The sequence below is a fragment of the Ovis canadensis genome, chromosome 23 (genome assembly GCF_042477335.2).
Source record: "Ovis canadensis isolate MfBH-ARS-UI-01 breed Bighorn chromosome 23, ARS-UI_OviCan_v2, whole genome shotgun sequence".
Lineage (NCBI taxonomy): Eukaryota > Metazoa > Chordata > Mammalia > Artiodactyla > Bovidae > Ovis > Ovis canadensis.
This window is the reverse complement of record NC_091267.1, coordinates 54,644,189-54,668,974: the sequence shown is the minus strand read 5'-3', so window position 1 is coordinate 54,668,974 and position 24,786 is coordinate 54,644,189. Positions and strand designations below refer to the sequence as shown.

General features: G+C 45.2%; 1 protein-coding gene across 4 annotated transcripts in view; it reads right to left on the bottom strand.

Annotated features, from left to right (window-relative positions):
• The window catches only part of PTPRM (protein tyrosine phosphatase receptor type M), a 657,213-nt gene that overhangs the window by 59,293 nt on the left and 573,134 nt on the right, over positions 1-24,786 (bottom strand). For all 4 annotated transcript variants that reach the window (XM_069568623.1, XM_069568625.1, XM_069568624.1 and 1 more), the window contains 3 exons: positions 24,294-24,381; positions 12,598-12,674; positions 8,690-8,726 (listed from right to left, as the gene is read on the bottom strand). In XM_069568623.1, coding sequence (XP_069424724.1) covers positions 8,690-8,726; positions 12,598-12,674; positions 24,294-24,381 — 202 coding nt within the window. The remainder of the gene's footprint in view (positions 1-8,689; positions 8,727-12,597; positions 12,675-24,293; positions 24,382-24,786) is intronic.

The window sequence follows — 24,786 nt, the reverse complement described above, 5'->3', positions numbered from 1 at the left end:
CCTAAGCTAAACCTGGCATAAGCCCTATTCAAGTACGAATGCTCACCAGTGTAGTTCACAAAGCCTTCTGTATGTGACTCATTTGAGCTGACATGGATGAGAGTCACTTAAAGCTGTTTGTGCTTTAAGTTCCAACTGCTTCGATGACAAAAGATTTTTAAAGTTTTTACCAGCTCTAAAAGGTGCTATAATTTTTCTACTTTAAATGAGGAACATTTCTGGGAGCTTCCTGGTAGTCCAGTGGTTAAGAATCCACCTTGCAATGCGGGGAACATGGGTTTAGTCCCTGGTCGGGGAACTAAGATCTCACATGATGCAGGGAAACTAAGCCCTCTCGCTACAAGTACTGAGCCCGCGTACCGCAACTACAGAGTCTGTGTGCTGCAACGGAAGATCCCACATGCCAAAACTAAGACCTGACGCAGCCAAATAAATGAATATTAAAAAACAAAACAGGAACACTTCTAAATTACTCTGAAAGATTTGAAAAGCATTTGGTTCAAGGATCCAGAACCTGCAGGACATCATCTATCTTCCAATTATTCTGTATCAACTTAGGTTCCCTTCCTGGAGGGAAGTGTTTCCACCATAGCACCTAGGACAACACGGTAGATGGTATCTAACATGGTCTAATTTCTAATAAAAGGTTGCATCCTTTTATTCGCAAGCTGGCTTTAAATGTTCTCCCTTCTAACGACTGAGTTTAAGAAGAGCACAGGGCTGAGCGATGTCTGTGATCAGACCTTTGGGCTCATTGGCCAGTAGCTTTGAAATTAACCTGCTGAAGAAAAATTGTTGTTTCAGAGGAAGTTTGTGGATAAGCTGTTCCTTGCGCCTGTTCATTGTGCCTTGAAGATCTGCAGATGGAGAGTAAGATGCAGGTGGGCCCCACGTGGAGGGCATGGCCCTGGGTGTCAGGGATACTGAGACCTCCTCAGAGGTCTGCATATAAGTCACACTTCCTCACAGCCTCCCTCCTGAAGTTTGCAGACCAGAGAACATTCCACTTTACTGACCAATACTTATCAGCCAATCTTCAGTAGGATATGATAAGTGAATCCAAACGTGACCTACAACCCCCTGATAATGGGGGAACCGCTCAGCAGGAAGAACAATAGCAGCTAAAGGAGAATCTGTACTTGAGGAGCGTGCAGAGCTGGTGCTTGGAGGGATAAAAACAAAAGATGTTTACTGAAGGCTTAGCTTTGGATATAAAAAAAATGTTTCAGTTCTACTGAGAAATAATTTCAAGTGTTCATCTCCACCTGGAGGCCAGAACCCAGGAGACAAAAGCTCTTTACAGAGTGGGTGGGACTTGCATTGACCCTCTGACAAGTCTTGACCTGCTGAGTGAAGCGGTGTCCTGTTCTAAGCACTGGTATTTACTGCTTCAGATGCCTGGGAAAACATAACCCATAGTCATCTTCCTGAAAACCCTTATTAACAATGTTCATACCACACAGGGTATGAGGATGAAATTCAGAAGGAAAACAGATGAAGAGTAAACAGAATGAAAAGTTTCAGCAGCTTTCAACTGTTCTACAGTAGTGGAGGACCTGAAGGTATTTTCACTGTAAACGTTCATGACCCACATTTTTATTATTTTCCTTTCCTTTATTGTTTAAAGAGCCTTATTTATTTATGTTTTGGCTGTGCTGGGTCTTTGTTGTTGCATGTTGGCTTTCCCTAGTTGCAGCAAGTAGGGGCTACTCTTCATTGCAGTGTGCAGCCTTCTTATGGCAGTAACTTCTATTATTGTGGAGCACAGGCTCTAGGGCACGTGGGCTTCAGGAGTGGTGGCACACGGGCGTAGTTGCTCCAAGACAGCTGGGATTTTCCTGGATCAGGGATCAAACCTGTGTCCCCTGCATTGCAAGGCGGATTCTTAACCACTGGACCTCCAGGGAAGCCCCTATTATTTTCATGTGAAAGTCTGCCCCTAGCTCAAAGTCTTCAGATGAAATCTGTTTCAGGTTTCTCTTTTTCAAGATTATAATTATGGACAAGTAAGACTGACCATCTAAGGTGTAGATGGAGGTGACTATATATGCACCAACAGAGTCAGAGGGGAGCTAAACTAAGTGACTTTGACAAGATGGACTGTCTCCAAAAACAGTGCCTCAATTTACTGACACGTCAAAAGAAAAAGTGTCCACCAGAATAGGAGCTGACCAGTCCTTAACTTAGAGAGGAGTCACATATATTGAAAACAAAAATCCACCTGTGTCAGTAGACACGTCATCAAGCCAGCAGGAGGCATCTTGTGGCCTGGGTGGAATATTCCAGTCCTGACTGGTGTCGGGCACATGGCTGGCAACCCCCCGTTTGCTCGTCTGTTCTTCCCTTCACTCCCTCCCTGGCTGCTGCCAACCCACTGGTCATCTGCTTCATGCCCGCTCTCCACCAGGCCATGGGCAGATAGATGCTTGCGGATCAGTGTATAAACTCTGTGGTTCTTCTTCAGATGCAAGCCAGGAAGTGGCCTCTGCCGAAGCATCTACCTCTCTGGCTGGCCTGAGATTCAGACTGCCCTTGCCAGGCTGGGGCGGTTCTGTCCGATGGACAGTAAGTAACTATCTGGTATCACGTTTTCTCTGTCAGTTCCTGCGTCTATGCCAGTATGACTTGGTGCCCTGAAACTCTGAACTCTGAGCATTCAGAGTCTCCGAGCAGGAAAGATGAATATCTTTCTAACCCTAGATTGTGAAAATCCATACAGTTTGGCTCCCGACAGCTACTTCATTATTTCTTCTTTCCTGAATTGTGCTAATTCGACAGGGTTGGCCACCTGACTGGAATTCTGAACTTGGCCTTGATCTGGCCATGTTGAGTCTCTTTGCCACCATCAGCATTAGCTCCTTGGACCAGCTAAGCCCTGGACCAGCAGGCCTTCCAGAGGCCCACTTGGGAACAAGGCAATTTCAAATACTCAGAGTCATAGTTCAGGACATTTAAGACCATTTTAATTAAAAGGTGTTTTCAGATATGAACATATCATAGAAAATTTGCTTTTAGAGAACTGCTATATAGAAAGGGCTTCCCTGGTGGCTTAGATGGTAAAGAATCTGACTGCAATTCAGGATACCTGGGTTCATTCCCTAGGTATGATTCTCAGGTTGGGAAGATCCCCTGGAGAAGGGAATGGCGACTCCAGTATTCTTGCCTGGAGAACTCCATAGACAGAGGAGACTGGCAGGCTATAGTCTGTGGGGTTGGACATGACTGGTTACTTAGAAGGAAAGGGTTGGATCCTAGATTCACTTCATAAAAGAGTCATCATGTGACTTTGAGGGGTGACCTTCATGAGGCCCACGTAAGCGGCAGCACGCAGTGCCCCGGGGGATCACACATTACCCAGACACAGAGAGACGTACACTGCGCGGCACAGGCACTCAGCTACGCATTAGTTCTGTATTCAACCCCTGCTTCTCTCCATGGGCCTCAAGTCTTCTATTTATGAGATGAGACAAGTAATATCTTAAATGGTCAGAGGATGGAAATTACATTTAAATTAGTTACAGCACAAAGCCTAGTACATAAATAGCACTTGATATTTACTGAACGAATGGACAAAGAAAAAAGTTGTGTTTCAGAAAGAATAGTATTATATCAACCCTAACTACTAAAACATAAAGAAAATATATTGATTGCATTTTCTTAAATGAGAAGGAATCACGCTTAAAAATGAACAGTTTTGAAACTAGAACATACTGTATTTAATATTAGAAAACATATTTTAGTCATATGCAACCTGGATCGTTGAATAAAATAAAAACTACAGCTGCATTCCTGTCATTACTGCTGCCTGAACTATTCATTTCTACCCCAAATTTTCTTGTGGTTACTCCCTGCTATCTTTGTTTCCAGGTTTTTCTTTCCAGGATAACTCCACACTAACTAATCTTCTTAAAGCACTGTTCTCACCACCACACAGCTTAGAAACACCCTTCCTTTTCCCTCCCTGCCTCTCTGCCATTCGTTAACAAAGCTCCTTGTTCAAAGCCTTTTAATCAGTGTCGTCACTTTACCCGTTGGTTCTTTTTTCTTAGCACCCCCCACCCCAATTCAAGAGTTTTAATCTGGGGGGCATAGAATTTTTCAGGCTGGATTGTAGAAGGTCAGAGCATGCCTACACTTCCATGCAAAACTGTGTGTCTGTGTGAACTTTCCTGAGTGGTGATCCATTTCAACCAGCAACTAAGAAGACCCCAGGTGCCACGCCCCTTTCAGCAGTCTCCTCTGGGCCCCCATTCCTCCTGGGTCTCGGGTGTCCTCCCACTCGGCCTACCCTCTGGATTAACACCTGCCCCCATTCCTCTGAGACCCCGGCCAAGTGCAGGTGCCCCACCCCTAAACTGCAACATGAACCCCAGCTTCTGTGATGCAGGAGGATTCTCTGGGCAGGATCCCCCTGTGTTTCCATGCGTTTCCAGCCCACAGAGGAACCTGGGATGTGAGTCAGAGGGAGTGGGCAGCCGTGTCCACCACAGACTTACAGCCATTTCTTCTGTAACTACCTCGCACCACCTTTCCTGAGTTCTCTGAAGCAGGACCCTTGAGTCAGTTTGAAAAATAAACCTAAATAATAGTAAAGAGAACCTTTCTCCAGGTGGTTTAGACAATAAGGCGGTCCAGTAATGTGGGAGGCCCAGGTTTGATCACTGGGTCGGGAAGATGCCCTGGAGGAGGGCATGGCAACCCACTCCAGTATTCTTGCCTGGAGAATCCCATGGATAGAGGAGGCTGGTGGGCTACAGTCTGTGGAGTTGCAAAGAACCGGACACAACTCTTTGCCTTTCCTTTCTCCATGACCCTGAGTTGGCGAATGGTTGTGGAGGAGCGGTTCTGATGTGCACAGCTTCCTCCGGCTCACGGCCCGTGTGGTGGTCTCTTCAGTGGTCTCTGTGGGGCATCTTCTGATTGATTATGATCCATTCAGGGTGACTCCACCCACCTGAGTGGGTACTGCCTCTGTGAACCAGCTTTTGAACCCCCAGCTCTACCCTGGCTCTGAGTGTGGACAGCCAGCTACAAACATGAGTTTCTGTCATTTGACCCCTGTGTGCCAGGTCCTTAGTTCTAAGTTTATAACTGTATTAATAGCTGGCCAGGCAGATGTGATGCAGTGAACATCAGGGCATCAATATATTAACTGCCACATGAAGAACAATTAAAGGGCGGGGAGAGGGGAAGAACACACTCAAAAAAGCCACCACTCTGGCTTGAATGCGGTCCCTTCAATCTGCAGAAACATTACCGTTATCACCAAAGGTCAGAGTCAGTTACTCGTACAAAAATCAATAAAGTGGAAGGAGGAGGAGAGACAGAAGGGATACGGTCATGACATGCCCTCTGCATTGAGGGGACTTGCTAGGAATCTATGTATTTCCAACTCTTGGGGATAGAACTGGTTGTCAGGAAAATGGACCATTCGTGTAGTTCAGGGGTTCCTGCTGTGAACAGATTTTAAAGACTCGTCTCAGTGCAAAGCAGAGAGGCAAAAAGAGCAAGGAGGGATTTAAACACGGCATCTGCCTGTTAGTCTTCATCACTCCATTTGTTGGATTTAGAATCAGGCTGTTCGTGATTCTGTTGGCCACCCACGAACATGTTCCATCTTGTCCCGGTCGATTACTGCTGACGAGCAGAAATCTTTATCACCGGCTACCCGAGGCCACCAGTTACACTGTGCCTGTGGTGCACTGGAGAAAAGACATTCTGACTTTTTAATCCGAACACCATGGTCTGAAGGTATTACTCGTAACAGAACGGGTACTGTCTGGACTGAACATTAGATTAAAAATCAGCTCATTTCCTCCTCTTCCTGCACCAGCAACAGTGATGCAAGAACTGCCAGGTTTTAAAGTCCAGCCTGCGGCCCACCAGTCACCGAGGAAAGGGCCATGCTCCGTAGGCTGTGGGGGGCCCCTTCTCTGCTAAAGGGCACTGTGGTGGTCTCCTTCAAACTGAGGACATCTGCCATCTCTCATCTGTCTGTAAATATATCTGTTCATTAATACTTGATAGGGTGAAGGCTGCCAATGACGGCTGCAGAGCAAATAAGTATCATTCAAACTACTTCTAATGGGGCCAGAAAGTGACTTCTGTTATGGCATTTTTTTTTCTTCCAGGGGTGACCTCCCTTGGGGACAGAGGGGCAGAGAGGATGAACGAGGGAGGGGCCCCACGTAGGACTTAGGGGTCTTCAATCTGTACTTCCATTGGCTATTTGGTCACACGAATCTACAGCCCTCAACTGTGGACATTTAAATCAGATTTAATTTTCTGGTTATACTTTCTATGAGAATGCGGACTGCTCGACAAGAACTCAGGAGTGTTTTGTATATTTTGCAACAAAATGTTCATGTAAATTTGTAAAAACTGCAAATGTCCAATAATCATCCCATATATAAGCCAGAGCTGTTATGACCTGACTCGTGAACATTCTGACAGCTTAGAGGACAGGTGTGAAGCCCCAGTATTGGTCTGTTCTGTTTGGAAGCTCCCAGGGCTGGACTCAAGTCCAGACGTCCTTGCTCTGTCCCAGATGCGAGACAAACCAAGTGCGTGCTTTCTGGAGCCCTTAGCACTTCCGACCAAGGGCCGGGCTTCTGCCAGGCTCACAGTGGGCACTGTCCATGCGGTTCTCCTTCTGACAACAAAGGTGACCTTGGAGGGAGGCACTGCTGCTTTCATTCCAGGGAAGGATGCACACTGGACCCAAGTGCACCATCCGGACATGACGACACAGCACTGGCCTCTGAGAGTGGTGCCCCCAGGATTGTGCTGTGGCCGTGGGGATCAGGAGGATAATTCCGGCCACACCCAGAGACTGTCTGCCCCAGAGCTCTGTTGCCTGACACCTCCAATGGGGAAGAGCCAAATGCAGCTGTTGAAACTTGAAATCCAGTCCCTCTTCGCAGTAGATACACTCTGAGTATCAGTAGCCATGGATGACCAGTGGCCACCATACTGGACGACACAGAGAAGACTTCCACCAGAGCAGAGAGCTCTGCTGGACACCGCTGCCCTAGGTGCCGCGACTCTGGTCTCTGGCTACGACCACCTCTTCTACCTCCCGACTTGCCACCGACCTTGGCCTCAATCCTTCAGCGCCTCCCCATTCCTCGGGGCCCAGTGGACACTCAGGCCTCCCTGCCTCCAATTTGAGACTTTACACTCATGATTTCTTGGTATCCTTGACTTTTTCTCAGGCACCTCCCTGCCAACCCCTAACTGGTGGCAGGTTGCATCCGTTTGGTTTCCCCATGCCTGTTTCTGGGATATGATGTGTTACCGAAACAATGATTAAGTGATACAACCCAAAGAACTCACTCTTCACTCGTCCCTAGCACTTCCACCCGAGTGGGTGTCTCCATTTCCCAGCACTTCCTCTGTTCACCTTGTCCTGACTCAGCAACCTCTTCTTGAAAGCCTCAGGCTCTCACGATCCTCACTCTCCACAGATGACCCGCCCCGTCACTGGTGGGGAGGACGGTACCGAAGCCTCGCCATGCAAATGTGTGCAACTGAAACGCTTTACTCTATAGCAGAAATTACCACAGCACTGGACGTCAACTGTACTTGAATTAAATAAATTAAAAAAAATCACGCCATGAACTTCCCAACACGTTCCTCTGGCCTTCCGTTTTCTTTAGCCACGGTGAGACACCAGCTGCCTTCTACCCAGGAGCATGGACTTGCTGCTTTCAGATTGCTGCTCGTGATGTCTCTGCCAATCCCACACCTTCCCCGCCCGTGCTCACCTCTGTCACAAGGCTGCTTCTGAATCATCCCACCTGAAAGTGACCTCTTTCTTGTCTGAATTTCTGAATTTCCTTAACACCTTATCTGTACCTCTCACAAAAGGTGTTTTAAAATTAATAATATTAATGTTTATTATATTTATATTAATATTTATTATATTTGTACATAAATATAAATTTAGTAGATATTAACCTTATAGATTTAATATATTGATTTTATATTGATATATTAATATAAATATGTATTTATGTAATATCTACTATATTAGTCATATTTATAATCACATACCAATCATATATTTTATATTAATCATATAAATATTATAGTAATAGTAACAGTATTGAAATAGGTGTCACTTATCTTATTTAATTTTCACAAGGGACCCATGATGCTGGCATTTTTTTTCTTTTAGGCTTTTAAAAAATTTTTAATTGGAGGATAACTGCTTTACAATGTCGTATTGATTTCACACAAGGTTTTAAGTATACAGTATATGCACACGTCTTCCCTACTAACTCACACCGATGTAATAAGGGTGCCTGCTGGATTCGGCTTGCGTCCTCAGCAATGACCAGTTCAGGTCTTTATACATAGAATATCCGGTATCTATTTCTTCAATGAATATCTATACATCTATTCTAGCAAATATCAGATTAATTGCTAAGGCAGGCAGAGTTAATTCCATAATTAACTGATGAACACATTTCCTCTACTGATCTCAATATGAAGTTCTAACTGAATGATTACATCGCCAAGACCTCTGATGGGAAACCAGGAGTGCATTTGTTGATGGCTGGAAATGCGATCAGCCCCTGGGGCTGCAGCAGCATGTGACAGAGTTCCCGGGGAGGGTGAGCTGGGTATGAAATGACAGAGAATGGGCAAACAACCAAAAAAGACATCAAAGCTGGAATCAACTTACCTTGTGTAGCAATATAATGATTGGGTCGATGATAACCCTAAAAAATAAATGAGAAAGAATATTAGGCAAACTTGAAAATCAATAAGCAGCGCAGAAGTCACATACTAAGTTTGCCAAAATGAATGCACTTTCAAATACCAACAGTTGCATCACCGGGAAGTTACATTACCAGACTCGGGACCACTGAGCATCTCTTAATAAGCCTAGGTGCGTCAATGTGTAACAGTTCTGATGCCTGCACGGTGAGGAGTGGGTGAGTAACTTAATCACACACTGGCTAAGAGATGACGGATGAGCAATAAACACTAACAACATATGGATTTTCTGAAATAACATGACCACGACTCTGATTAGAGTGCAAACTGGCTAGGAATGTGCAATAGCATTTCATTTGTGTTTGGGATGTTACTGGCAATGTGACAGAGCTTTAACTCATATTCTGTTATATTGGTATAGACAGTTACATCAATAGTAATGTGCTGTGTGCTGTACTTAGTCATTCAGTCGTGTCTGACTCTTTGCAACCCCACGGACTATAGCTGGCCAGGGCTTCTCCGTTCATGGGATTCTCTAGGAAAGAATACTGGAGTGGGTATACCAAACATCATTTTAAAACATTACAGATACCAAGACATGATGCTGTAACAGGACCAGGAATTTAAAGAAGCAGAATTTCTGCAAGACCCCTTCCTTTTATCATGATCCTACAAGAAGGGGGAAAGATGAAAATTGAGACCAAAGCAAGAAGGGAACAGGCACATTGCAGGACCGATATCTGGGCAAGTTAAGCCAACTTAGAGAAAATGACACACAGGTAACACATAACATCCTGGAATAGGAAATGGCTACTCACTCCCATACTCTTGCCTGGGAAATCCCATGGACAGAGGAGCCTGGTGGGCTATAAGTCATGAGGTCACAAAGAGTCGGACACAACTGCGCGACTGAGCGCGTGCACGAACGTATAATGTTGCCACAGACCTTAACACTTCTTTCTCTCCCCTGAGAAGGCACAAAACACTGCCCAAAGCCAGCTGGAAAAGAGAGCAAAGAGACCTGGAGAGGAAACGCCAACTTCTCAGACCACTTAGGTCTTTTTGCTCTTGAAAGCAAGTCTACAAGAGTGAACAACCAAAGCAGACACATTTTTCTCTACCCTGACTGGGAGTAGGTCTCTGACACAGAGTCACAATAGATACTAAGCAGGGTTATTTTGATGGGCACTCATTTCCTGTCAGCTGATAAGCTCCACGAGACAGGACCTGGCGGGACTCCCCACTGTCTGTGTGGGTCTGCAAGGTGCTGGGAGAGGGGAGGGTCATTTGATGGGCCAGGTCACAATCAGCCATCCTTACTTTGACTCCTGCCACCCCACAGTTCACTCTCCTCTCACTTCCAGATCCAGTCACTCCTCTGCACTGACCCTCTGACCTCCTGGTTCACAGGAAGAGCCCGACTCCTCACCGCCATGCAGTCACCTGCCCATGACCTCCCTCACCCCACCACCTGGACGCCACCCCCTTCAGATCCCTCCACATCTGCCAGGCGTGCTCCTCAGCCAGGCCTTTCCTGGGGCTGCTTCCAAGCCTGGAGGCTCAACCCCTGAGATACCCACCTGGTCTGGATGCCCACCTTCTCAGTGGAGCCAACTCCAGACACTCTATTCCTCCTGATGTCCAATATACCAGACTTCAATGACTTGTTTCATTTATGGTTTCTTTCTCCCCATTAGATCGTTAGGTCCCTTAAGTCAGGTTTAGTATTCTCTTTTGGCCTGAATTGTTCACAATTAAAACACCAGCAACTCAAACAGTTACTGACATGTAATAGATGCTCAGTAAAATCTCACCAATTAAATGAAAAGTGGCCCCGAACACTGACTCTTTCTCTATTAAAAACAAAGACGAATGAATCTAGTATGTTCATGACTTTCATGTCCTCTCCTCTCTGTGTCCCTACTCTGCCATTCTTTCCTTTTTTCCTTTATCTTTATTATTTTTGGCTGCTCTGGGTCTTGTTGCTGCACACGGGCTTCCTCTAGTTGCGGTGCGCGGGCTTCTCATTGTGGTGGCTTCTCTGTTGCGGAGCACACGTTCTAGGGCTTGCAGGCTTCAGCAGCTGTGGCTCACTCCTGGACCGCTGGAAGCCTTACACAGTTGTCCTTTCAAGCTTAGTCCAAAAGGCCCCTAGGACAAGCCTAATCTGATCACAGCTACTGCTCACATGGTGACTCAGAAGACGCTGAGGGCTTACAGCATCCTAGCCTGTGATGGGGCGGAATACAGCAGGACCAGACACTGTCCCTCTGCTCAAGGACCCCAAGGGGTGGAGGGCTGGACTGCACTATGAACAGGGCTCCCCTGGACTTTTCCCCAGGGAAGGAACATCATAGCCAAGACGGTTCTTGCTTCAGATTCTAAGTTGTGAGGCCTCGGGGAGAAGGTAACAGGTCTTAGGCACCTCTGGGTATTCCTGTCAAGCTCTCCCTAAACATTTCCTGAACAAAGGAATAAGTCAGTGTGCCTTAGGAGGAAACTCTGAGTTAATAAAAAGTTCTACCTTGGGTTGGTTATGTTTTTGGTCATTAGCAAAAGGAGGGTCTAGGGGTGTATGAAGACTCAGATATGAATTATTCTTCAAATAATCCTCCATCAGCCCCCACCCTCAACTCTATAACCCCCAATGCCAAACCTTCTCAATGAGCACTACCCAAATATCCTGTAGTATATTGTTGTTTAGTCACTAAGTTGTGTCGGACTCTTTGCAACCCCATAGACTGACTGCAGTGCACCAGTCTCCCCTGTCATCCACTATTTCCCACTAGCTCATGTCCATCGAGTCAGTGATGCCATCCAACCATCTCATCCTCTATCGTTCCCTTCTCCTCCTGTCTTCACCTGTTCCCAGCATCAGGGTCCTTTCCAAAGAGTTATTTTTAGATAACTCTTAGTGATTGTGATGCTAATATTCTTAGTAATACTCAACAAAGACAAGAAAGGAACCCACATATCTGAATAAAACCTGTGCAAAGAAATGCTTGTGGATTAAGAACCAGCATGTAGTCCAAGCGCAGAGGACGATGCCTCAGGAGCTGAGATCTCTTCAGCCTAAACTCGGGCCTTGGAGGTAACGGCAGTGTTCCCTTGATTTTCAGTCTACTTTTGATTTCATTCATTCTTTCAAGTGAAAACATGCTGTCTCCCAAAGAATTTATTCTAATGTAAGACATTCAGTTAACATGATGCAGAATGAACAAAGAAGCAGGCTTCAATAATTAAGCAGCCTACATATTTAATGACACGTCTTGCAAGTGTCAGAAGTCCTGGTTAACAGCTGCAGATGACTTTGAAGGCAACTTAAAAGTGCCGTGATGACAGGAGACGGCAAATCATCGAATGAGGAATTAGAGAGTTTTGTCCTATTAATATGCAAACAGATTTCTTCAAGTGTCAAATAACCCAAGTTATTGACAAAAATGGAAATGCCATTTTCTTAGTCCACGTAAGCATGGAGCAGCCAAGAGGGCAGAGACTGTCATGGGGGTTGGTGGGGGAGGCTCATCAGCCCGAGGCTGATGTGTTTCTTGATGGTCAAGCTCTGCACGTATGGGACAGGGCTGCTGTGTTTTGTCGAACCTGTGTCTACCTGTCTTGGAGCAGATACACAGGATGCTATGTGCCAGAACAGCTGGGTTTACTGACAGGTCAGAATCTGTGTTAGTCACTCAGTTGTGTCCGACTCTTTTTGACTGTGGCCCACCAGGCTCCTCTGTCCATGGGATTCTCCAGGCAAGAATACTGGAGTGGGTTGCCATTCCCATCTCCAGGGGATCTTCCCAACCCGGGATCAAACCTGGGTTTCCTGCATTGCAGGCGGATCCTTTACCAACTGAGTCACAGAATACGTACATCAATATAATTTCCATTGATGTAGTCTGAGTTGTTGTCTCCTTCTACGGTCTGCAGCCTCACCCGGGAATGATCATCTGCAGAAGGAAAAGGATAAGAAAACAGCAATTAACAAACGCTGTCTGTGGGGCTGTGCAGAGCTGCAGAACGTGAGCATGTTACGGAGAGGGCATCCACACTCTGCCGCTTTAGAGATAAACAAAGAATTAAACGTTACACCCCTTCACTTCTGTTAAGACGGGGAAGGGTTTATATTCCTCTGCATTTCACAGGAAATCTCATTAACACATTCTTTGATCGTTTACAGACGCGAAGTGCCGGCAGAGGTCTGAAACTTTTACTGAGTCCTGTGGATCACGGCAGGACGAGTTCTTGTACTGGAAGTTTAGTAGCTCCACTAAATCACACATGAGCCCCGAGATTCTGAAGGCTGTCTCTGACATCCACCTTGATGAACCAATGATTATAAACCACCACCCAGCTTTCTGGGAGTTGTGGACACGGTTCTAACCTCTGTCATTGGACCAGGGTTCTCTCCTCCTGCAACAAGGGCATGGCTGGTGGAGCCAGGCTGGCCCCCATCAGCCATGCCACCAAGCCTGGGCCACTCATCTGGACGAGGGACGACAGCACTTGCCTCCAACTGGGCTGTTTTAATGATTAAACAAAAACATAAATTCTCAAGCACGGCAAGTCCCTTCTAGGGGTCGTGATGGTGGTATCAATTAGCCACATTAAACATTTTTTCTGCATGGAAAATGTTCTCTATAAATGCTACTCAGACACCTCAGTTATTTCCTTGAAAATCTATCTTTTAAAAAGGAAAGTGCTAGAAGCCCTAAAAGGGGATGGATTTTTGTGTTTTGCTCGCTGCCCCACCCCCAATCCCTATGTTTGTGCCTGGAACATTGAATTTCTCCTACTCCCAAATATCTTTCATTTTTTAAATATTCATTTATTTATTTGGCTGCACTGGGTCTTAGTTGTGGCATATGGGATCCAGTTCTCTAACCAGGGATTGAACCCAGGGCCCCTGCCTTGGGACTATGGAGTCTTAGCCACTGGACCACCAGGGAAGTTCCCCAAATGTCTTTTAAATGAGTCAAAAGTAAACTTAAAAAAAAAATGTCCTTTAAAAATTGCTTTTCTAAACGAATGTTCTTTGGGGTAGAGGAATCTTCCTTCCAGTGAAAGCTCTTACCCACCCTGTATTTGGAAGATAAGGCCAGCCTCTCTGAGAGGGAAGGACTGCAGGGTGGGTTGGGGGAACTGCTTTGAGACCCCACTTGCCATGACCCTGGGCAGTGGAGGTCCTGTCTCTACACTGCTGACATTTCTTCTGGGTTAGTGGGTAAGAAATGACACCCCCAGATTGAGGCTAGAGTCAGGGCGCCTGCAGGTGACAGGCATTTGACCTGAGATCACTGGATGAACTGCTGACTGGAACCTATTTATTGTTGTGACCTGTTAATGGGTGAAAGCCAACATTTCAGCTGGTCCCTCAAGTTCAACCCTCTGCGGGACCATTGTGCTTGATTCCACAGGAGGAACTCTGTGTCAAGTTTCTAGCTTTCCTTCAGGGGTGGGACTTCTCACTCCAGTTCCTGACAGATGGTCACATCATTTTTTGTCCGAGCCTTATAATCAGCCTGGGCTCAATACCTTTGGGCTTTCTTGGTGGCTCAGTGGTAAAGAACCCACCTGCCAATGCACAGATGCTAGTTCGATCCCCTGGAGGAGGAAATGGCAACCCACTCCAGTTATTCTCGCCTGGAGAATTCCATGGACAGAGGAGCCTGGTGGGCTACAGTCCATGGGGTCACAAAGAGTCAGACATGACTTACTGACTAAACAACAAAACCAGTAACATCGCCTTTATCTGGAGAGTGGGGATAAGATGGGTCAGACATGGGCAAAGCTTGGAGGGGCCACGTCCCTCTGCTCTGCTCCAAGAGAACACGGGCAGTGGACATGGCTCCAGGGCCGGGGTGCCAGGGGAACCCTTCCTTGTGGTTCCAGGCAAGTTGCTTCATCTCGCTGGGATCTTCTCCCCTGACCTGCAAATGGGGTGTCACAGTGCCTCCGCATGGGATTACTATGAGCATGAAACTAAACCACAGGAAGAGAGGATCGGGGGGGCTGGCATCAAGCGAGTGATGGAGAGTGCCCGCTGTCACCACGTGCTGGGGTCAGACGCTTGGGCATCTCTTCTCACCACCTTTACAGTTGCTGCCCGAACTGGCAAGAGTGACCCAGGAATTCTCCTGTGGCGTACATGCTCTAAGAACTAGTATCCTAGAATCCATTTTGCTTAAAACCAGAGGCTCTGGTCCAGAATTGGCCTGGGTCATGGGGAGGGGAGTTCCTGGGGAACAGGGTACATGTGGATGGTCACAGCTCTTGTCTGTGTTGGAAGAGCCAGTGCCCACAAACGATGTCAGAGGGGAGTGCTGAGCAGTTTCCCGGGTAAAGCCATTTGAGCTTCCGAAAAGAAAGATGCTACAATAGGACCAAACCCCACTCTGCTGCAGCCCCTGGGCTTCAGTCAGCTCCTCTGATGGTCAGCTTTACTCCCTGACTTTCCCCAGGCCATGCTTTAAAAGGCAGGCACCGCATCCGAGCCTCTCAAGCTTCTGACCCAGGGCTGTCTCAGAATCTGCTGCGCTCCCTATCAGAATCCCTCCTCTTCCAGGCTTTATTTCCCTGGGAACCTCAGGGTAAGTACTGCCCATTCCCCACGATTTACCACCTCTGGGCCTCTCAAGTGGTTCTGGAATGTTCTCATTAGGGACTTCGATCTCTGCAAAGACTGCACTCTCATTTCCCATAAACAGAAACTTTGAAATAATTTTCTCACCATCTCCTACTATTCAGTTAACCCCCACAAAGTTTTGTGTCTTTTTTAAACTTCGTTGCTATTTCTCCAGTTTTTTTTTTTTTTTAAAGAAGAACACATGTCAAAGATTTTTACTTACTTAATGACAGAAGCAGGAAGATGTTATAACTGATTCAGGGAGAATTTACACAGCAGATGTAAAGACTATCTGATCCAGTCATCTAGATAGATACATAGAAACCGATCTATACGGGTGTAGAGCTACAGACAGGTAAGTAGAAGTGCTGTGCCATGTTCCTTCAGTTGCGTCTGACTCTTTGCGACCGCATGGACTGTAGCCCAGCAGGCTCCTCTGTCCATGGGATCTTCCCGACCCAGGGATCGAACTCGCATCTCTTATACCTCCTGCACAGGCAGCTGAGTTCTTTACTACTAGTGTCACCTGGGAAGCCCAGGGAGAGTGGGGAGGTATAAATTAGGGATTTGGGGTTAACAGATACACAGTACTATATAAGGACCTGCTGTCTACCACAGGGAACTACATTCAGTATCTTGTAATAACCTATACTGGAAAGCATCTGAAAAAATAGTATATATGCACGTCTAACTGAATCAGTTTGCTGTGTACTTGAAACACTGAACATCAACTATCTTTCAATAAAAAAAGGAAATTACTCTCTTCTATGAATAAAGGCAATAGCCTTGCAGGAGTCTGGCAATTCACAGCACAACCAGCCCTGTAGGCTTGTTTGGGGACCAGCAGAGCAGGGTAGCACTGAAAACTCCACATACCCACTTTTTGGGGAAGATGAGTTTAGCGAGTTTTAAAGCATAAGCAGGTAAAGGAAACAGGCTGAATGATTCCCAACAACCCCTTCATCTGAATCCCCTGGCATCTACTCAACAGCTTTTCTTTTCCATTCCTGTTTGTGTACAGTGTTGTATAGAGGTTAAGATCACAGACTTTGGAGTAAAACTCTGCGTTTGCTCCTAATTCTGTCACTTTCTAGTTTATGCCCTTGGACAGATTATTTAACCTCTGTGCCTCAGTTGCTTCCATTGTAAAATGGAAATAACATAGTGCCCACCTTGTAGTGCTTTTGTTCAGACTGAGTTAATACAAGCCATGTTTTGGTACACAGCTCTGTCACTCGTATCATTACTGCTGTGACTTCCAGACCTGATATTTTCACCTGAACCATTTCATAATTGCCTTCAGATGCCTCCCTCTCCAGTGAATCCATGCCAAGAGCTCCTTTTCCTCTCCTTTCTTTTTATACTTTTTATTTTGTATCGGGGTATAGTCAATTAACAGACAATGTTGTGATAGTTTCAAATGAACAGGGAAGAGACTCAGCCATACCTATACATATATCCATTCTCCCCCAAACTACCCTCCCATCCAGGCTGTCACGTAATACTGAGCAGAGTTCCCTGTGCTATATAGGAGCTTGCTGGGTATCCATGTTAGATATAGCAGTGTACACATGTCCATCCCAAACTCCCTAACTATCCCCCCGCCGCCCGCCCCCCCCCCCACCCCGCATTCTTCCTCCTGGCAACCATAAGCTCATCCTCTAAGTCTGTGAGTCTGCTTCTGTTTGCAAGTTCATTTCTATCACTTCTTTCTAGATCCCACATATAAGGGATGTCATACGATATTTCTCTCTGTGGGATTTATTTCACTCAGTATGACACTCTCTAGGTCCATCCATGTTGCTGCCAATGGCTTATTTCATGCATTTTTGTGGCCAATATTCCACTGTATCCATGCACCACATCTTCTTTGTCCACTCCTCTGTCGATGGACATTTAGGTTGCTTCCATGTCTTGGCTAAACAGTGCCGCAATGAACATTGGGGTGCATGTATTCTTTCAGATCATGTTTTTCTCTAGATATATGCCCAGGAATAGGATTGCAGGGTCATATGATAGCCCCAAACTCCTTTCCTAAGACACAATTAATTCTAGCCCCACCCAATTTAAACCATTCACTATCAGCAAAGAATTGATTCTCAGTGATCTTATGAAACAATGGAATCTGAAACGATCACTATAAAAGAGTACTCTACATTTCTTTACTTAAAACAATCTCTGTGACATAATATAAGTGAAGGAGAGTGAGCTGCAAGCAGCATGTCTCCTAAGAGTCTGTTTTTATGAAATAATCTAATGCACTTGGATGTGTGTATAGGAGCATCGTGAGCAACCAGAGAGATGGGACATCTGCTGGGTGGCAAAATTGGGAGGGATGTTTCTTCTTCCATTTATGATTTTACGCACCACTTCAATTGTCTACATAGTTTGTACTGTCTTAGGAATCAGAAAGAAAACAAGAAAAATCTATTTTTATTGCTCAAAATAAAGCCAGCAACTTCAAGCCATAGAAAAAAGAGATTTGAAGGAAAGAGAAATAAAATGTTAGCAGAATTTGAATGTGCTGGGTGAGGTGTTGGACAATTTCCCCCTCTTTACTGCACACATTTTCTTGACTGGGTACGAATTGTTTTTTTAATTGGAAAAAGAAACCTATTTAGCCATGGATGAATGGAATATGATCAAACTCCAACTAATGTTTATACAATAGCCACAACTCAATGTTACCCCATCCAGAAGGGTGATAAGCTGCCATTTTGAGAAACTCAATCTGCATCAGAGGTCTGTGCCGTTCCTCTAAGTTCTTCCAAAAAAGCCTTTACTACATGAAATAGGGCAAAAAAAAAAAAATTTTTTTTGGTTAAGAGACAGGTACATTAAGACCTGGTCAGAACAAACCATTGCTTACTGCTGAAAAATTATAATCTGCTTGTACTTTCCTGCACGTATGCCTGCATGAGTGTATCTATGTATGTGTGTATATACTTATGGCATGAGCATATATACGTGTGTATGTGTATACATTATGAGTGTGTATGTATTTAGGTGTGTGTATATACACATGTATTTATGTGTGTTTATATATGTATGTATGGGTGTGTGTGTGTGTATGTGCTCAGTCACATCCAACTCTTTAGAGCTCCATGGACTATAGCTTGCCAGCCTCCTCTGTCCATCGGATTCTCCAGGCAAGAATACTAGAATGGGTTGCCATTTCCTCATTCAAGAGACCTTCCCAACCCAGGGATCGAACCTGCATCTCCTGCATTGGCAGGCGGATTCTTTACCACTGAGCCACCCGGGAAGCCCACGTATGTATGTACTTTTGTGTAAATAAGTCAGTCTTGTGTGTGTATCTGTGTGTACACATGTACACACACATATATACACACCATAGATATGTATATATATGTGTGTTTATGTGTATATATGTCTGTCTGTGTATGCATGTATTTGTGTGTGTATGACTGCCTTTGCACATCAGAGGCAGGGTAATTAGAGATTTAAAGCAGGTCCCTCAATCCATAAACCATGTTATTTATGCCCTTTTTATCAAGTAATATTATGTTTAAAACACTTCTATGTAGCTTCAAATATTTTAACATTTTCATATTGAACACGATGGATTTGGGTCACAGCCTTGCAGCTGGAACCAGTAAGTGATTAGATGTTACTGCAGCGGCAGAGATGGCGTCTGTCACTACGATCTTTCATCTCTAACCAGTTCTCCCCTTCTGCTAAATATTGATGACATGTTTAAGGCAAATCGGAATCACAATGATCTAAGTAACATTTGCCCTCTGACAGGAGACTCAAAATTAATTTTAATTATTATTGATTGCTGCAAATAACAGCCTTGCTCTCCCTGTGGTTACATCCTGCCAAGGGCGGGTGCTGTACTGGTTTCAAGGTACAAGAGGCAGAGGGGCCGAGGTAACTGAGAGGAAGTGCTGGGCATCCTGCCATCCCTGCCCCCTGCTCCAGCCTGGGGTCTTTGCCACTGCCCATAAGGGGGTGGGGGGCCAAGGTCCAGCCATGCAGGATCTGAGTGAGAAGAAGGAGCTCTGAGCTGAGCGCTGGAGGCTCCATGCCGAGCTTCACTCCGGCTGCGGGTTTTGTGTTGCTCACTTCTTAGTCTTGCCTTGTGCCTGACTCTTTTAAACTGAGACCCTCTGTCAGGGATGCCTACTCTTTTCAGGCTCCTGGCAGATCCCCTGACTCTAATTTTATTTTGCCTAATTTTCCTAGAATTTACCCTTTTCTACACAGGTTTGGTGGGTATGTTTCTGTCTTACTCTCATCTGCTGGATTTTTGATGCTGGATGCTTTGCCAGTGAGTCTTACCCCTTTAAACTCACCTCCAACTCTCTCTCTCCTCCCTTTGCTTGCTTTTACACCTAACCTGGATAGCGACAGTAGCATGTCCCTCAGAAGTGACACAGGAATTGTTGGGGTCGCTCCATTAGCAGGAAGAAGCATGCTGATTTAAGACAAAATCCTGGGGATGTGCAGCCCTTTGCATGGGCCACAGAGACGGAGACAAGACTGCTGGTAAAGACCTGGGCGGGACAGACCAGGTCTCACTGTCCTCACTGTCCTCTTAGTCACCTCATAAAGCACGGGAACCCCGAGTCCAGATGAAAAAAGGGCCCCTCTTCACGTGAGTCGAGGGTCCCCCACTGTCAGGGCTGCACCCCCTTCCCTCCCCCACCCACCTCAAGCAGCTGTGGGCAACTTCAAAGCAGCTTTGGACTACTCCCCACCTTGGACATCCCCGTCCTCCTTGTACTAGGCCCCTAGCTGGCACTGCGCATGCCCCGCCCCCCCCATGACACATGCTCCTTCGCCCGTGCCAGTGCTTTCGTCTCAGTAGTTCTCACTATTAAAGCCCCTCCAGGCTGGGTCCAAGGCCCTGCACGCCCTCCATGCTTCCTCCACAGACAAGCTGACAAGCACCAGTCCTTTGTCTGAAGATTGGCTACTTTGCATCTCTTTCGGGTTCCAGGCCTGTCCATATAGCTGCCTACTTGAATCCCATCTGAATATGTCAAAGGCAGGACAATATGTGTTTGGATTAAACTCCCAAGCTTTCCATGCTACCCCTGAGCTCCAAGTCACTTTCCCTTCCAGGGTAACACATCTTGTAAATGGCCCGTACTTCCATCTGTCTATCTGTTCGCTCACCCATTCTCCATCCACCCAAGTCAGGAACACAGGAGCTGCTTCTGAGTCCATGCCTTCCTTGAAGCTCTCTATTTCTTCTATCATAGCATGTCGTATCATATCATATCCTCATCCTACCATTTATCTACACATCCATCCACTATTCTATCATCTGTTCAGTAGAAGTATAGTTGATTTACAAAATTATATTACTTTCGGTATATAAAATAGAGATAGTGAATCAATAATTTTTATAGCTTATACTCCATTGAAGCTTACTATCAAATATTGGCTGTATTCCTTGTGCTGTATGTGACATCCTTGTAGTTTACTTATTTTATACTTAGTAGTAGATACCTCCCAATTCTCTACCCTGTCCTGCACCTCCCTCCTTCCTCACCCGCATCCCATAGGTTGTTCTGTGTATCTGCGAGTCTGCTGCTGTTTTGTTATATTTGTTTGTTTTATTTTTTAGATTCTACACATAAGTGAAAATATACTGCATTTTCCTTTCTGACTTATTTCATTTAGCCAAATACCCTCTAGGTCCATCCAAGTGGCTGCAAATGGCAGAGTTTCATTCTTTTCTTCTGCCTTGCATCTTATTTTCTCAATTGTAATTGTTAGTTACAATTAAGAACTGCTGAGATGTGTTATCATAAAAATAAAAAACTTTTAAATTTGACTCTTTGTGAATTCTCCAGGCCAGAATACTGGAGTGGGTAGCCTTTCCCTTCTCCAGGGGATCTTCCCAACCTAGGGATCAAACCCAGGTCTCCCACATTGCAGGTGGTAGATTCTTTACCAGCTGAGCCACAAGGGAAACCCACGAATACTGGAGTGGGTAACTTATCCCTTCTCTAGCAGATCTTCCCAACCCAGGAACTGAACCAGGGTCTCTTGCACTACAGGCATATTCTTTACCAACTGAGCTATCAGGGAAACCCGATTTAAAAATTAAAAAAGATAAAAAATAAAATAAAAATTAAAGAAGAGTGGAATGAAAAAAAGAACTGCTGAGAGTATTAGGAGGGCTCTGCTTGAGTGTCTGTATGCATGTGTCTGTGTGTGTCAATGGTGGAGGGAGTATTCGTTTATACTTGGAAGGGCTAGCTCAGCAAAAGTGTTGTGTAAATAAGGGAAAAGTTCAACTTACTTAAGAACAACAGCCAATAAACAGTTTTTAAGCACCATTAAAACCATTTTATATGCAAACACTGTTGCAAAACAATGAATGTGATCATTAAAGCACTTTTATGTTCTCTGAAAAGCAATAACAAGAATCTCCAGGACCTGTTCCCTGAATCCCCCAATTCCTCATCCTAGTTAGTGCGCTATTCCCAAAGCCTGGGCTCCCTGGAGCAGGCTTCCCAGCCAGGGAAACCGAGTTTTCTACAATCACAGGATTTCTTAGGGTGAAAGGGAGATGTAATACTCTTCTCTATGCCTTGAAAGAAACAACCAGTATGAGCACATACATTAGGGTGATTTAGGGAAATATTTTTATTCTTCAAGTTCTTCTACAACACTAACAATATCAAAGATTCATTTTTGCTATAATTAAAAACATGTGTGTTAGTTGCTCAATCATGTCTGACTCTTTGCGACCCCATGGACTGTAGCCCAGCAGGCTCCTCTATCCATGGGATTCTCCAGGCAAGAATACTGGAGTGGGTTGCCATTTCCTTCTCCAGGGGATCTTCTGAACTCAGGGATCGAACCCAGGTCTCCAGCATTGCAGACGGATTCTTCACTGCCCCCCAGTGAGACAGTGCTCAGATGTGAGCTCCAGCACCAGACTGGACAAAGTGGGGGGCACCAGGACGGTTCTGGTATTTAAGCCAGGAGTGGTGGTATTTCTGCAACCCATACACGGTGTCAGACTCCTGCTATGTAGCTGGGATGGATGAACAGTAGCATCTAAAAATCAGCAAACCCTATTTTGGGAGCCCTAATAATCTTTTGGTGGTCTAAGATGGTTAATGTCTCAGAATGTGCCAGTGTAGATGCTTACAGACAATTATATAAACAACCAGACAGTTCTAGAGGGATTCTTTTAGAAAGCAACAAAAAACTAGAGGAAAAGGTAACCATTTGTAACTATAAGGAAACAGCAACCCACTCCAGTATTCTTGCCCAGGAAATCCCATGGACAGAGGAGCCCGGTGGGCTACAGTCCAAGGGGTCACAAAAGAGTTGGAGATGACTTAGTGACTGAACAAGAACAAGAAGGAGGATGAACTTGTAGGACATTATTATGCTGAGTGAAATAAATCAGACGCAGAAAGAAAACGCCAGCATGATCTCATCTGTATATGCAATCTAAAAAATGTCAAATCTATGGAAACAGACAGTAGAAGGGTCATTACCAGGAGCTTGGGAGGTGGGGGAATGGCTCTGATGGGGGTTGCTGGTCAAAGGGGACAGAGTGACAGCCACATAGGATGACTAAATCTAGACAGGAAATGTACAGCATGATGATGAGGGTTACTAACACTGTGCTGAATCCAGAAATTTGTCAAGAGAGTAGATTTCAGGTGCTTTCATCACACATGAAACATGACAACTATGCGAGGAGACGATACTGTACTTCACTAGCTTGACTACAGTCATCATTTTGCTATTCAGAGACGTGTCAGGCATCATAGTGTGGCCTTCCTGGGTGGCTCAGTGGTAAAGAATCCACCTGCAAGGTAGGACCCGCAGGAGACTCAAGTTTGATCGCTGGGTCTGGAAGATCCCCTGGAGAAGGGAATGGCAACCCACTCCAGGATTCTTGCCTGGAGAATTCCATGGATAGAAGAACCTGGTGGGCTACCATCCATGCGATTGAAAAGAGTTGGACACGACTTAGCACATTCACAGCAGCAGTAGATGCTGCTACAGGATCTCAGCCGTCCCACCAAGAAACGTTAACTCAGGCAGGTGAAATCTAACCGCATTTACACAAACAAGCAAGCTAATACACGGCTCCCTGGGACTACCTGAACCTTTCAAATTTGTTCTCTTATAAGTAATAAGGCTGGATGGGCTAGGTGCTCTGTATTTCACACTGTTACTGTTTGTTCTTTAACATATCTTTAGAAATAGCATTAATTCTGTGAGTACCCTGTCGGTACTCGTGTGGCTTTGAGCAGTGCAATGCAAGGATGGATGGCTTCAGCCCTGGAAGAGGGAAGCTCATCAATCTACCAGGCCTCTCCACATCGTTACGGAACATTAATGAGGCTGGGCTCGATTTAAGAACCGACTGAGACATTATGGATTGGTGGCATTCCGCTTCATGGGAACTGGGAATTTCTGAGTGATCATCTCAGCTCCGTTGCTAATGAGTGTTGTGATACGGGGACGATCATTTAACTTCTGCATTTCAGTTTCCTGTCCTCAAAACGGGGCTGTTACTGACCTCCTTACCCCAAGTGTCCCAGGATTAATGAGCTCGTGTCTGCTGAGAGTCCCGAGCTCCTGGCATCGAGGCATGCTTCGAGTTATTTCTATTCCTTCCCAAGAAACAGCTGGGAATGATCAGATCTGTTTTGTTTACTCCTTCCAGAATGCATTTTCTTAGCATTTGCACATCACCTAGGTTACCCAAACCTTATATCTAAAAGTAAAACCAGTGCCACAGCAAGACACATGGACGTAGCGGGGGTATTTAGGCAGCTTTTCTTTTCCTTAAGGAGAAGCATCACACCAGCTTTTCCGGCGAGATGAAGGCAGTAATTGCACTGCAAATTCTCGCCGCATGAGGCCGGGGGTCAATCTTCGCAGATGCGAAAAGAAAGTTACATCACAGCGCAATGATGCTGTCAACACTCACAGGCAATAATATTCCCATATCTGTTCTTCATTCTGTTTTCATCTTTCTTAGCAGAGTCCCATGGTGCAGACTGCCCTTCAAAGAAGCTCTGGAAGAAAGAGAAAAGTGACATGACGAATTACAATTCGGTGCAGTAAACAAACACAGGGATTTTAACGACGGAGGGTGTTGTTAAAAAATGTACGAGGGTCAAGGAAGGAAAAGAATGTTCACAGGAAAGAGATAATGGATTATTAAACTACTTTATATATTAAATATTTAATTTAGTTTTTTTGTTTTCTTTTAGTTAAAATGTTACAAATATGGATGGGGACTGAAGAATAAGCCCCAATTCATCTGTATGATGTATTAAAAATGGCTGGGTATTTATCTCTGTTCTTTCAACTTCTTAATTATGTCATCATCCTTCAGTGTTCTCCTATGAGATATAAAGATATCATTTTTCTTCCCAATTGCAAACTGAAAGATTTATTTTTGGTTAAAATTGAAAGTA